At 27.7% G+C, this 14065-nt stretch overlaps 2 protein-coding genes across 3 annotated transcripts; one reads left to right on the top strand and one right to left on the bottom strand.

Annotated features, from left to right (window-relative positions):
- Positions 1–3089: 3089 nt before the first annotated feature.
- LOC132936452 (uncharacterized) lies at positions 3090–10095 on the bottom strand. Of its 2 annotated transcripts, none has more exons than XM_061003183.1 (2): positions 9964–10095; positions 3090–7707 (listed from the first exon to the last, which is right to left on the bottom strand). In XM_061003183.1, the coding sequence occupies exon 2, from the start codon at positions 6661–6663 to the stop codon at positions 3097–3099; it is 3567 nt and encodes a 1188-aa protein (XP_060859166.1). In that variant the 5' UTR covers positions 6664–7707; positions 9964–10095; the 3' UTR covers positions 3090–3096. The 2 variants fall into 2 exon arrangements, with proteins under 2 accessions (XP_060859166.1, XP_060859167.1); XM_061003184.1 differs by lacking the exon at positions 9964–10095 and adding an exon at positions 7823–8411.
- On the top strand, positions 10038–11818 carry LOC132936453 (uncharacterized). The gene is made up of 4 exons (XM_061003185.1): positions 10038–10924; positions 11164–11286; positions 11344–11540; positions 11647–11818. The coding sequence occupies exons 1-4, from the start codon at positions 10889–10891 to the stop codon at positions 11801–11803; spliced, it is 513 nt and encodes a 170-aa protein (XP_060859168.1). The 5' UTR covers positions 10038–10888; the 3' UTR covers positions 11804–11818.
- The last annotated feature ends 2247 nt before the right edge of the window (positions 11819–14065 follow it).

Here is a 14065-nt window from a genome sequence, read left to right as displayed (position 1 = left end):
TTATAAGAGAGTTTACTAATCCTTTTCCAGTCTTGTCTGACTTATACTTGCGAGTTGAACACGCCATCTATAACTGGCTATAAATTTAAAAAATCTAGAGTATTTATATGAAAATAATATGAATTTGATTGAGCAGAAAGATAAATTAGATGTTATAAATGTAGATGTTCAGGTAATAAAAAAACCATCAAGGCATGGTTCGTTATTACCCGATACTATACGTGCTATACTAGTTGGCCCCAGTGGTTCAGGAAAAACAAATATAATGTATAATCTGATCACACATGCAAACGGGTTAAGATTTGAAAATATTTATTTATACTCAAAAACCTCTAATCAGGAAAAATATGTTTTATTGAAAAAAATAATAGATGATATAAAGGGTGCTAATTTTTTCATATTTACAAGCGCTGATAAGGTTATAAAACCAAACTTAACCAAAAAAAATTCCATCATCATTTTTGACGATGTGATATGTGGTCCACAGTCCGTAATTAGAGAATACTTTAGTATGGGTAGACATTCGGGTGCTAGCTCTGTATTTTATTTAGCACAGACATATTCTAAAATAACCAAACAGCTAGTAAGAGATAACGCAAACTTCTTAATAATACTGAAACAAGATGATACAAATTTACGACATATATTCAACGATCATTCATCTACAGATATGGATTTCTCAGAATTTCGCAAAATTTCTCATTTATGTTGGAATCATAGTGATTATGGGTTTATGGTCATCGATAAAACTCGGGAAATGAATGAAGGAAGGTATAGATGTGGTTTTCATACGTTCATTAAAATAAGATAATTTTATATGCTTATACTCATATATAAATATACCGTCACAAAGTAATTATCTGCATAGTGTTATCGGTAGTCACACGATACAGGTATATTACATTTATTATTTACAATGAACAAAGAAAAAGTCTTGTTGGAAAATTTAATAACATCAAAAAAAAATATTAAACGAAAAATAATGGAAATGAAACGCGGTGTTATAGATTCTGAAAACTATTTCCGTGAAGCATTTAAGCCAATAATTGAACCATTGAGTACACATACAAAACAAAATGAAATATGGAACACACAGTCAACTGAGCTAGAAAATAAATCAGAAACCTCATGTACTAGTGAAGATGATGATGATAACGAATTAAATTCACCATTTGAAAATTTTTTAAATAACCGTCCTAAATCAACACGTTATGATAAATCCTATGGTTTGCATTATGATAAAGATAGTGATTCGTATAAAATAGGAAAACACTCTGCAACTTTTAGTCACGGTAAATTATTGCTGCTTAATAAATATTATAAATTTACACCAGGACTATGGTCTTTATTATGTGAGAAGGAACCAAAAAAAACAACTATAGAAGATATAGAATCTTATTACAATATTTTGAAAACTTCTGGAGTCCATTTAAAAGCAGATGGAAAACCTAGAACCTCGAGGTACCATAAATGGATGACTGTTGTAAAACCGTTGTATGATCGAATGAAAATGGAGGAAAAACAGTTTAACGAAGAGATAGCTAAAATTAATGAGAATACAACTCCTCGAATTAGCTTAAAATCATTTAACAATACTTTACCTTCTACTCCTTTTGGGTTATTTAACGCTAAACGTAGAAAAATAACACAAGAAATTGAACCATTTGATTTTAATCAATCAGCAAGCAGTTTTTCACCTGCAGATCACATGTCTACAGATATGATTAATTTTACTTCATCACCTGATCCTAAGACAGGCAGAGGTTTATATAAAGATGTATTACCTCAAACACAATTAGTTTATTATGACGATCCGAATGAGCTAGTAACTAGATTAAATCTTCTGACATCATCACAAAGTGTTGGTAATACTGGTGTCAATAATGAAATTATATCTATTTTAGAAGAACTGCGTGAGAGAAATATTATAGTATAATGTCAACCTTAGAGAGTATAGCTAATGAGCTACATCGACCAGCGAGAAAAATATTTCCTAGACGTAGTGTGGTAACACGGTTTATTGACGACCTCTGGCAAGCTGATTTAATGGATATGCAATCTCATTCTAAAAAAAATTATGGTTTTAAATTCATATTAATTGTTATAGACACATATAGCAAATATGTATTTGTGGAACCGCTGAAAAATAAATCAGGTAAAGAATGTACAAAAGGAATGTTTAATATATTGAAAAAAGCTAAACCAAAATTTTTACAGACAGATAATGGTACAGAATTTTACAATGTCCAATTCCAAGATTTAATGAAAAAATATAAAATTAAGCATTACAGTTCATACAGTGTTATCAAATGTTCAATCGCGGAACGTGTGATTCGAACTCTTAAAAATAATATATATAGACATTTTACTGCAACAGGCACATGGAATTGGCACAATACAATATCAAAAATTATACATAACTATAATAACACAAAACACAGAACAATCAAATGTACACCTAGTGAAGCTCGAATGGGTACAAACAGAATTAAATTTAACACATATATAAATTCTGAAACATTGTATAAACCAAAATTTAAAGTTAACGATAAAGTACGAATATCTAAGTATAAACATATATTTACTAAAGGATATACACCAAATTGGACAACGGAAATATTTACAGTTTCAAAAGTTTTACAGACAAATCCAGTAACTTATCAACTAAAGGATGAATCAGGCAGTATAATTTTAGGTGGTTTTTATGAACAGGAAATTAAATTAACTGATTTTCCAAACACCTTTCTCATTGAACGTATTGTAAAAAAAGTTGGGAATAAAATGTTTGTTAAATGGTTAGGTTTTGATTCAAGTCAAAATTCATGGATAACATCATCAGATATTTTAAAATAATGTTTTTTTATGTATTATATTTATTTATTTATTTATTTATTTATTTTTTTTAATAAAATAAAATATCAGTTTTTTTTATTAAGTCGAATTAATTATTTCACATGATCTCCTGATCCTCATTAGTCTGTTTTGAAAACTATATATAAATATATACAATCGATAAAAACAAAAAGCGTCATCTAGTGGTAAATAAATCAATGAAAATAATAATATTGCTGTATTTTGTTCCGCTAGATAACGCTTTTAAACTGAGTCATTAAGTTTATAGTGACCATAAGCTAAAGTATTTATCCCGTCATCCATTATATAACGTTTATCATCGTTTGCACTTAGAACAAGTTTGTTCATTGTTTTCGAATGAACAACATGTTTATTTGATTGGATAAAATTCATTTTTCTATGAGTTTGTTCATCCTTGAGAGTTTTATGGTTTATAAAAGCGTTTAGTATATTCATATAATTGTTAAATTGCATGTGATTTTTAATTATATATTTCTTTACGCCTTTTGCTTTTTTTTTCTCAGCGCCATCTATAGTTTTATAAGCATATAATTTCGGTCTTAATGAAACGAATTCTTTAATTATAATTCCTTTCATTTCATCTTTAAAGAACCCTGGTTGATTTTTATGAATTTCACTAAAACAACAATGGTCTTTAGGATAATTAGATGTGTCAAAATATGGTAATAAACTATTTTTTAAATCGTCAAAAAAATTTGTTGTTTGGATAGCATATATCAGGGAATCAGTATCCGAATATAAAGAACTAATTTTAGTACCATACCTTTTCTTCATTACATTATAATGGAAGTCATACATAAATGTTTTCGAAACGTCTAAAATTGCAAATCCTACATAAATTGCCTTGTCGAATTTAATTGTTTCCTTATGCTGATGAATGGCCATGAGATTCTTAGAATATATAGTTCTGTCTTTAAAACTAGTTTTCGCCATTAATTTCCTTGCTTTTTGTTCTGAAGAAACCAGTTTTATAGAAGTTCTTGCTCGAACATTCTCCATACATTTACCAAAAACGCTATTAATTAGCAACTTCCAGAAATCCTTCTCAAACTCGTTTTTAGCTTGTACTCTCATAGATGTACATAATTTTATGTATGATGCCATCCATTTACTTTGGGAAAAACGGATAGCTCGATGAATTTTTACTACTTTAAGACCGTGAGAAATTGCTTGTTTTAAATTTTTGTAATGTACAATATAGTTTTTTTTCGGTGATAAAGTAGTTAACAATTTCTCAACTTTCGAATTTGGTGGACATTCGTTAAACGGTAAAAATGGGAAATCATTATGATATTTATGTAGATGTTTAGGATACTCAATATCAACTTCTAATATATATCCGACTTCTGAATCATCAGCGATTTTAGTTACATCTATGTTGAGATCGTCAACCCATTCAAAATCTTTAAAAGGTAATTCTGTTAACATAGACTTCCCATACAAATTCACACAATCGAGATATGTAATCCATGTGATCGGTTCATTTGCATTATAGTCCAATCCTTCGATATTTGGTATGTTTGCCTTAACATATCTTTTGGTTGATTGGCATATCCCGCCTCTAATCGATTTTTCGAAGAAAAGCAACATGTTATACTCCTTTAACCTTGATAATTTGACCTTGGTATACTTCAGCATACAGTCAAAAGCAAACCCGGGAGCAGTCATATAATGAGCAGGATCTAGTTCGAGCGTAGATAAACATAAGTCTCTAAAATTTTCGAACACATCGGCTAGTATGCTAACATCAGTTTTTAAATAAAGATCGCTATATTCACCTAAAGTCTTTATATCAAATGTATGCCATACATTTTTAGCATGTATATAATCTTCATCACTAATTTTCTCGTCTGTTAAAGAGTTATAAAATTCTAGCTTTGATGGTAGAAAAGTATCATCTAATTTACTCCAATTATCGACATATTCATAAGGGAAGACTCCTTTTCGTGTAACTAAATCTAGTGCTTCCGCAGAAAATATTTTAAGAGTTTCTCTAAATCTCGACTTATCTTCAGATAAATTTTCCGCAAGTTTACTTAATGACTCGCTCATAAAACGGAATGTATCAACAAATTTTATACTAAATTTAGGTGCGATTTCCTTGCTGAAGGATATATATTTTTCTGATGAATTAGGAATAACGTGAATATTTTGATCATCGCAACCGAGCTCTCGAATTATGAAATGGCTATCGTACGATAAATTATGAAAGAAAATTGGAATGAATGATGGATTAGTTATTTGAAAATTACATTCGAGACAAAGACATTGTCTATATTTACCAGTAAAATGACAGTGATCTCGAACTTTAATTAAATTATTTTTTTTAAAATGTTTTGAACATTTTTCACATCTTTTAATTCTTTGAAAACGTTTTTCTTCTTTTTCAGTTAATTTACCCATTGGTGTAGCAGTTTCGTAAATTGTTTTGATATTATTTCCGATATCAATCATATTTTCCATAAATTTTTTTGCTGCATTTTCACCTCTATAAATAACCACCTTTCTAGGAATCTTCAACTGTTTTACTAACTCTTTTGGTATAATATCATAGTCGACTTTTACATAAAACCCATAACTCATAATTTCATGTAAATGTGTAATATATGTTTTTTTTTTTTTACAACTCTGAATGAATTCATCAGGTTTTTTAGGAGTTAAAATACATTCGAAGTCTGCATAAATAACAATTGGTATCCTTTGAGTTTTTTTATAACTTTTAAAATAAATAAAATCATCATCTCCCTCTTCAAACATTATAGGTTTCCCTAATTGGTTCTTTCTACAATTATGTTGATGTTCAATCAATCCTTTCATACCCCAAAGTTTGCTTTTACACGGTTTGTTCCCAAAAGTAGTAAAACATCTTTTACATATAATTAGCTTAGTACAATTTTTAGTTTTCTGACTTCTAACGAATCTTGAAAAATTTTTTATATAACAGTAATGTGATGTTTCATCATTATTGAACAGAAAAAGATCGAAATGTTTTTTTCTTTCAGTATTACAAATATACAAAGGAAAAATATGTTTTTTATCATTTAAACTATAAATATTAATTGATACATCGTTTGTACGTTCAAATTTTTTCATCTGACTGATTGGTGTTGGAAAATCAATACATTTAAAATCTAAACCACTTTTTGTTTCTAACATTTTAAAATATTTCTTATTCAAATAAGTTTTATTCGATCGATTATCAAACTTAGATAGTATTGAATATTTAAAACATTTAGCATCGTTATTTTTTACATTTATAATTGCTCTTTTATCTTTTATATATTCAGGTAGATCTAGATACGTTCCTCCTCTGAGAGGATTCACTGTATTAATTCTCAATTGTAATACATCTATAGTTTTAAGGGACCACCCAGATCCTTTCGCTAAAAACTGGTCTTGTTCAGATAATAATTTATTGAACATTCCATTTAGTAATTTATTGAAATTGGATGAATTACATGCAAGTGTATTAGAAGTTTTGAAAGCTATGTCCCGAACTTCTTGAGTGAGTATTCTTTCGTATACGCTATCCACATGTAAATTAAATTTTATAGATGATTGTAAACATGATTCTTTTAACTTTAAAATTAATTTATCTCTAACATAGTTAAAAAAAAGCGTGTAATCTATAAAATTTAAAGTATTCTTAATCAAAAATGTTTTTGAACATTTCTTAAATCTCTCGATTTCAAATAAACCTTCGTCAGAAGATGACATCCGCTCGTGTTTTGTAACCGTTTTTCTTTTCATTATGAAACTGAAAAAATAGATTAAATAAAAAAAAAACATAGGTAAAAGCAATCATAATATTGTAAATTTATTATAACATCAACTTCTTTTTTTTTAATTCTTATGCAAGCAATTCAGAATATTGTTTTCAAAATATAATAAAAGTATTAATTCTAAATTATTACAAAGAAAAAAAGAATTGGTTAATATAATAAGAAATTACTCAGATTCTAATTCTCTTAACCGATTGTTTAGTTCTGTTAACCGGCACTGAAGATCTGCTTTACATTCACTTGAATATTTTTCGAAACTATTATGTTCATTTATCAATTTATTTTTAAAAACTGTTTTTTTCTTAATACAATCATTAATTTTTGTAAATACTTTTTGAAATGCTTTCCGTTTCTCGATACAATAGCGTTTATTGTCACGCACCTGCTGTTCTACTTCTAGAATTCTGCTTTTAACTACGTTTATTTCTGAGTTCATGATTCTGAAAATTACATAGAATTTCAAAACTAACTGTTAATTGATACGTTTTTTTAAATCTAAACCACTTTTCCTAACATTTTTATTGCATTAGTTTTATTTGAACGATTATCAAACTTATCCAGAATTGATGATATAAAACATTTATTATTCTTCAACAGATATTATATACACAGGGATGATATATTTTATAATTTATGACAATATCATTCGATATATTTTTATAATATAAAATAATAAATAATAACAAAATAATTTATTTGTAAAAACAAATTTTATTTTTTGGAAAAACTGAATATTATCAATATTTGTCTAATTGTTCATACAACTCACTAAGACCTTTCTGTATATTTTTTTCACAAAGAAACGCTATATAATTTGAATTTTTATAATTATTTATCATCGTTTGTTTTTCTTCTTCTAATATTGCTCGTGTCGTTTTCAATCTCGCTTTCAGAATCTTTATATTTATTTCTCTCAAGTTTTTTCTGAAAGTGACTTTAATTTCATCCATGCCGAGGTTGTTTTCGTCACGTTGTTGTAATATGGAGTTGATTTTTTCTAAGATAAGTGACGACTCCATTTTTTTTTTTTTGTTTTTTTGTTTTTTTTATTCTAGAAAAATTGAATAGAAATAAAATAATGTACAATAATAATAATAATTTATTATTTTATTTTATATTTAACTCTTTTATATAAGAAAAAATTGTGTTAATCATAATTTACTAACATGTTTAACACTTAAAAGCTATGGTTCTCCTTGGGAAAATAATAATATTTCTGTTTTTACAACATATTTCCAAGTAAGGACTACTCTTTCTGCTAATTTCCCTACGACTCCGCCTCTACTTCTTAATTTGTTGACCACTAGACCAATTCCAGTGGCTTCTAAAAGTTCTATAGTCATCGGTAGTTTCGAAAGTTTGTATACACATTCATATATTTGTTCGTTGTCACAGGCCTCATCAGCTCTTACGATTTTTCTGGCGTAATGATTAATCACTCTGACTGACCTATATATATATATATATATATTTATATAAATGTTTCTTTATTAGGTTAGTTCACATATAAATGCTTATATTATTTTATGAAACCAAGTATAATATAAGCATTTATATCAAAATAAAAATTAACTATGATGGTAGATCGTGTATAAATTATAGTTTTCAATGATTATATTTAGTTTGCAGAAACTAACGAATAATTTAATAATAACGTAAATGAAAAAAACAATACTATATTATAAACTATAAAAAAGAAAATTACATTGAATACCTATATACATAAATATAAACTTATAATATTATTACTAATTATTCATAACAAATTTAAAAAAAAAATTTTAACCTGATCTAAATCTTTCGCGCTTAGATTCTGCTGTTGTAATAAAATCTAACCTTTTACCGAAACAGTGTTCTCGCTTACGAAAATTTGTAACATATAAATCACTATATTTTTTACATATATCCATTTTTTCTTCTCTTAATAAAACTAATTTTGCGTTTAAATCTTTTATATAAGAAAAATTTGGGTTAGAGTTTGTTCTACTTAAATAAATAATGAATTTCAGGTTTTTAATTTTTTTTTTGAGATCTTTATATTCATATCTTTCTTTAATCTTATTTTCATCAATCATCTTCGTTAAGGTTACAATTTGTTGTCCATAATATTGAATTTGTTCATTACAAAAATCATATGAATACCAAAAATTCATTATCTGTAATTTTTGACTAAATACATTAGTATAAAATATAAAATATTATATAAATCTAATTATTTAAAGCGATTATTTATAAAACAACGAATGTACGTATATACGTATATATAATAATAACTAATTATATTATTCAAAGCTAAATAAAAAACCTTTAAAAATTAGACAATATAGCATTTATATCATAAAAAATAAAATTTTAGTTGCTAGTGAAGCTACGTCACACGATAATAGAAAAAAACGTGATAGTTTATATGTTAGTTAATAGTAGATAGGGCGATTGTAACTATCGTAGAGTTCGTACGGTAACATTACGTTGTCACGAAAGCAACTACGTGTTTACTATCAACGTGCGACAGCAGCTTTCGAATAATCTTAACGTAAAAGCAATAAAAAAAACATTATAGAAAAAATAATTTAAATTTATATATGTGTATAATATACGTTTTAGGATATATTTTATACAGTCATTAAACATTATTGAATATTTTAATATAATAAAAAAAATTTTTTATATTAAAACATTTTACGTAAGATAATATTACACGTGTAATACAACAATCACGTTATCTATAAAAAATATTTATAATCAGCTATAGTATTTTAACATTGATAAAAACAAGGTATCGTGCAACAACTACTAGATAACGGTATCTATAGTAATTATCATGAAAGAGATTGACTATTAAAGATTTTTGAGGTTAGGTAATAATTATCAATATTATTGATGAATAATAAGCCCGATGTTCTATCTTATCTATGTAAATCTATGATAGTATGGTACATCAGTCATCTTCTATACTGTGTACGTGGTGTAATTCATTTTAGTATTATTACTCTATGGTGTAATTATAACGTATTATTGTTACTTGATCATAACTTAACAAAAAAAAAAGAAAACAGCTTATATTATAGTAGTGACTAAAAGTGAGAGTTGAGAAACCGTCTTTCAACTACTTCTATTTTAATGTTTTTATTTTAAATAATCTATGAAAAAAAATCTTTAAGTCTAAACACTCAATACCCATAGTAATATTATAAAACTGTATTATCATTACAACAATAAATTGTTATTATTCTATTTTATTTTTTAAAAAAAAAGAAGTATGATGTTAAATTAAATAATAACAATAAAAAAAAAAAATAGTACTTACATAGCTTGTAGAAATTGAGGTACTTTTTCGAAGTATGATGGCTGGTCTATTTGTTAGAGTTGTTTTGGCAATCTTTTGACTGCCCGTTGAAGATGTTTGGTAAACTGCTGGCTGGCTGTTGTTTTGGCGAAGAAGACTGTTCTGCTGCTGGCTGCTCTTGGAACTGCTGTTGCTTGAACTGATGACGATAAGCTAAGAAATTCTGGGTTTTATACCCGAAAATAACCCTCTCTTCTCTCATTAGAATTTTTTGTGATGGATTTAAACATTTCAACTTATTTTACATCCTGTTTTAATATTATAATGGCATTGACATTAAGTAAATGTGAAAACATTTGACTGAGCAGGTTATATTAGCAGCAATTTAGATTCATATAATATAATTGGTTTTTGAGAATGAATGTATACATTCTAAGCATTGACATTTAGTAAATGTGAAAACATTTGGCTGGACAGGTTATGTTAGCAACAATTAAAATTCATATAATGTAATTGGTTTTTGAGAATGAATGTATACATTCTAATTTATTTTAAATCCTGTTTGTAATAATTTAAATTCATGTAATGTAATTTGCTGTTGTATATGAACATGTTTCAGCACCCATCTAAGGTAAGGTTATTGTAGAAATTTATTCAAGGAGGGTATTGACCATGGTAAAAGGTGAATGTCATAAACATTTGGCTGGGATAGGTTATGTTAGCGTCAATTTAAAGTCATGTAATGTGATTTTGCTGTTGTACCTGTATGTTCATGTTTTAGCAGGTTTCTATAATGTAAGGCTATGACCATTTGTATACTTAATTATTGAAGTAGTGGTAAAAATCTGTGTATAAAAGACAGAGGGAATTCTCTAATATTCACCAGTCTTCAAGATTTCATCCCAGGACAAGAAGCTCAGTTCAACAGAAATACTACCAAAATAAAATGTCGTACCGTACAATTGCTTCAACTGATTCAGAGGTTAGTAACTACTTAGTAAATATCTTATAACCATAGAAAATTGGAGGCCGGTCGTAACACCACTCAACGCTATGGTTATAATTCTTAAAATAATATTAAATGACTGATTATAACATAGTATATTGGAAGTGCGTCGTAACATTACTCAACGCTTTGGGTATAATTCTTGGGACATAGAAAAAATATATAATGGAAAAAAAAACAGTAAAAAATAATATACTATGTTTTATGTTTCACAGAATGAACATTTTAGCGAATCAATTGATATAAGACCGTCTTTTTCAAAAACAAAACCTGGATTAAAACGTTCTGCAGAAAAAACAAGTGTTAAAAAACCTATGAAAAAGAAGCAGAATAAAATGGTAATAAAAATAATATTTTTTCCTAATGATAGCATAAATAATTTATTTTTTTTATAGAATGCATCATACAGAGATAATATCAGCGAACGCTTGAGATCAGAAGATTTTGATGTTGAAGTATTTAATTCGCTAACATTCAGACAAGGAGATGGCGTTGTGACAATAAAGACGCCTTTTGAAGAAAAAGGAAAGGATCTTTGGGTGCTAAGTCATTATAAGGTTACTAACATCGAGAATGTACCAGTAAAGGACAGGTAAATACATTGGTTTAAATTTAATAACTATTGCTGAATCTGTTTTTTTTTTTTACTGATTTTATTTACTTCTTTTGTTTTTAAATAAAATAATTTGTTGTAATAGATGGAAGTTCAGTGAAGCTACTGTTAGATTGTACACGACCGACGAATCAAAAGATCAAACACTTCATACTGGTCTTAATGAGACAATGCAAATTATATTTGATAAATTACTAACTGATCCAAAGCGTCAAACTATTAAAAGCAAGACGGTTGTTTGATTATTATACGGAAAAATGAGTTTCATTTAATAAAACAAAATATTATTATACATGTATGTTTTTATTTGTTCAATACTCAAAGGTCTTGGAAAACATAAACCTATAAACTATATAGTATGTCTGAGAAAAAAATTTCTAATTGAAACATTGCTATCAATTCTGTACTATCAAAATTTAATCTACTTATTTACTGAAAACATAAAATTTGAAACTAAAACGCATTAAAACTATTCTTTATGATTAAAGGTGACATATAATTTAAGAAAAAAAAGCAAGTTTATTATTGAATAAAAAAGTTTTTATTTTTTAAATAAATAATTATTAAACATATTTATATATTTTATATTATTAGATCTTGTAAAATCATATCGGACAATGTGTTAAAATGAAATTGTAATATTTCATATAAAAATGATGTGTCATCGTTCTGTAAATGATTATAATAATTAAAATCATAGTTTTGAATATATTGGTTGGTAAATTCGTTCCTTTGGCAAGTGGATGGCAGACCACGGACATCATTTTTAATTAGGTCATATGCAGTGTTGAAAGTAATTTGATAATTTGCTAAACGTTTTTGCTTGTCTACCACATACAAATCAATCAAATTCTGTAATTGACGAAGCCGGTACAAATCTACGTGTGTCAAGGTAATATATTCCTCGTTTAGATGTAGGGTAATTGAACTCTGTTTAACATTAATTGAATATGAAAAGGAATCGGTAATCTTTACACGCCTCACCCTGGTATTTAGGTTATTAATAATTGAATTGTAATTAGATTCAGACATCAGTGTGAACCATTCTTCTAAACTTAATGTAATAATTTTCTTTGAAAGTTTACATTCTAATAATAAAATAATTGAAATCTGCTTATTAATTAGTAATCCAACTGTAATACTTTTCTTGTTAAAAGCTCGGATGTCGAATGTAGACTTACAGACAATTATTGGCGGACTCATAATGAAGTTTTTTTTTGCTAAAAAAGTACACAATAAAAAGTAGGATATAACTGTTAGGAGTTATACATTGGACTGTTAGTTTTTTCCTTTGCAGTCATATTATATACTAAAAACTCAGATAAAAAAAAAATGCAAAAAATGTGAACGTACAGTTAGCGAATTAGTGCATACTAGAGAGGGAATTTACATATACTTACTAACCTGATACCTGAAAAACATTTTAAATTATTATATACGCACTAACCCGCTAGGCTATACGTCCACAAGATATTAAATCGAATAATAAAACATTTAAGATAAAACATTCAATTTTTTTTTTATTTTTTTTTTTTATTCAATAGAGCAAATATTATAAACAGTATATTATATAAAAAAAACATGATTTAACAAATGGTGTCGTACGAACCGGTTTCACAATTACAAATAACTTCGGTTTTACAATATTTACTTAAGACTTTTTGAACAAACTGATTACCTTTCATTAATAATACATATAAACATTTTGGTGAGAATCGGGTATGTTCTATAAAACAATTATCATCGATTTCAAAACTATGTAGAATTACTCCACACCAATGACATTGAACTGCGTCATCGAGATTGATATAGTAAAATCCGCATTCCGAGAGCTTGTACTTATTCTGACCGGTATTTGGAGGAAAACTTTTAAAAGATCGTAACCTAGATACAAATGCAGAGAATTCTGGATACGCTGGCGTTGAATTGAATCGTATTTGATCGACCAATGACTGGACATCGTTTGCGCATTTTTGAAAATTCATTTTTGAAGAAATTAAATAACTTATACAATTTAATAAAACTTTGAGAAAATAAAGAAAAATGAGACACGACTTGAGTGAACGATGGATCATTAGTAACTGAATATGAAAAAAATAATCAGCAATCAGCTTAAAATTATTGTAAATAATAAATAATGTTTTTATCATTATTAAAAAAATCAGTGTAACCAACATGAGTAAAAATGAAATACAGTACATTTTTTTGAGGTAAAATTTACTAACAATCAGTGTGAAATGTGTTACACGGTAAATCTGAGTGCTCCAAGGGGGACATTCCCCCTTGAAAAAAAATTTTTACCGTGGAAAAGCTGGCTGTGAACATACAAATATATACTACTAAGCAGGGAATACTGTCGCTGAATTCTGACCGGCCCCAGCAACAGGGCCGTAACACCACGTCCCTGACGCGTGAGCACGCCCCTGGTCAGGACGCGCTCGAGCGTGGCCCGACGCTTGTGCCGCTTACACCGTGCGTGCTCACCCGGGCCGCCCCGAGTCTTT

Source organism: Metopolophium dirhodum, chromosome 1, assembly GCF_019925205.1.
Source record: "Metopolophium dirhodum isolate CAU chromosome 1, ASM1992520v1, whole genome shotgun sequence".
Taxonomy (NCBI): Eukaryota; Metazoa; Arthropoda; class Insecta; order Hemiptera; family Aphididae; genus Metopolophium; species Metopolophium dirhodum.
The sequence above is the reverse complement of the archived record's forward strand: the minus strand, read 5'-3'. Positions and strand labels throughout refer to the sequence as shown.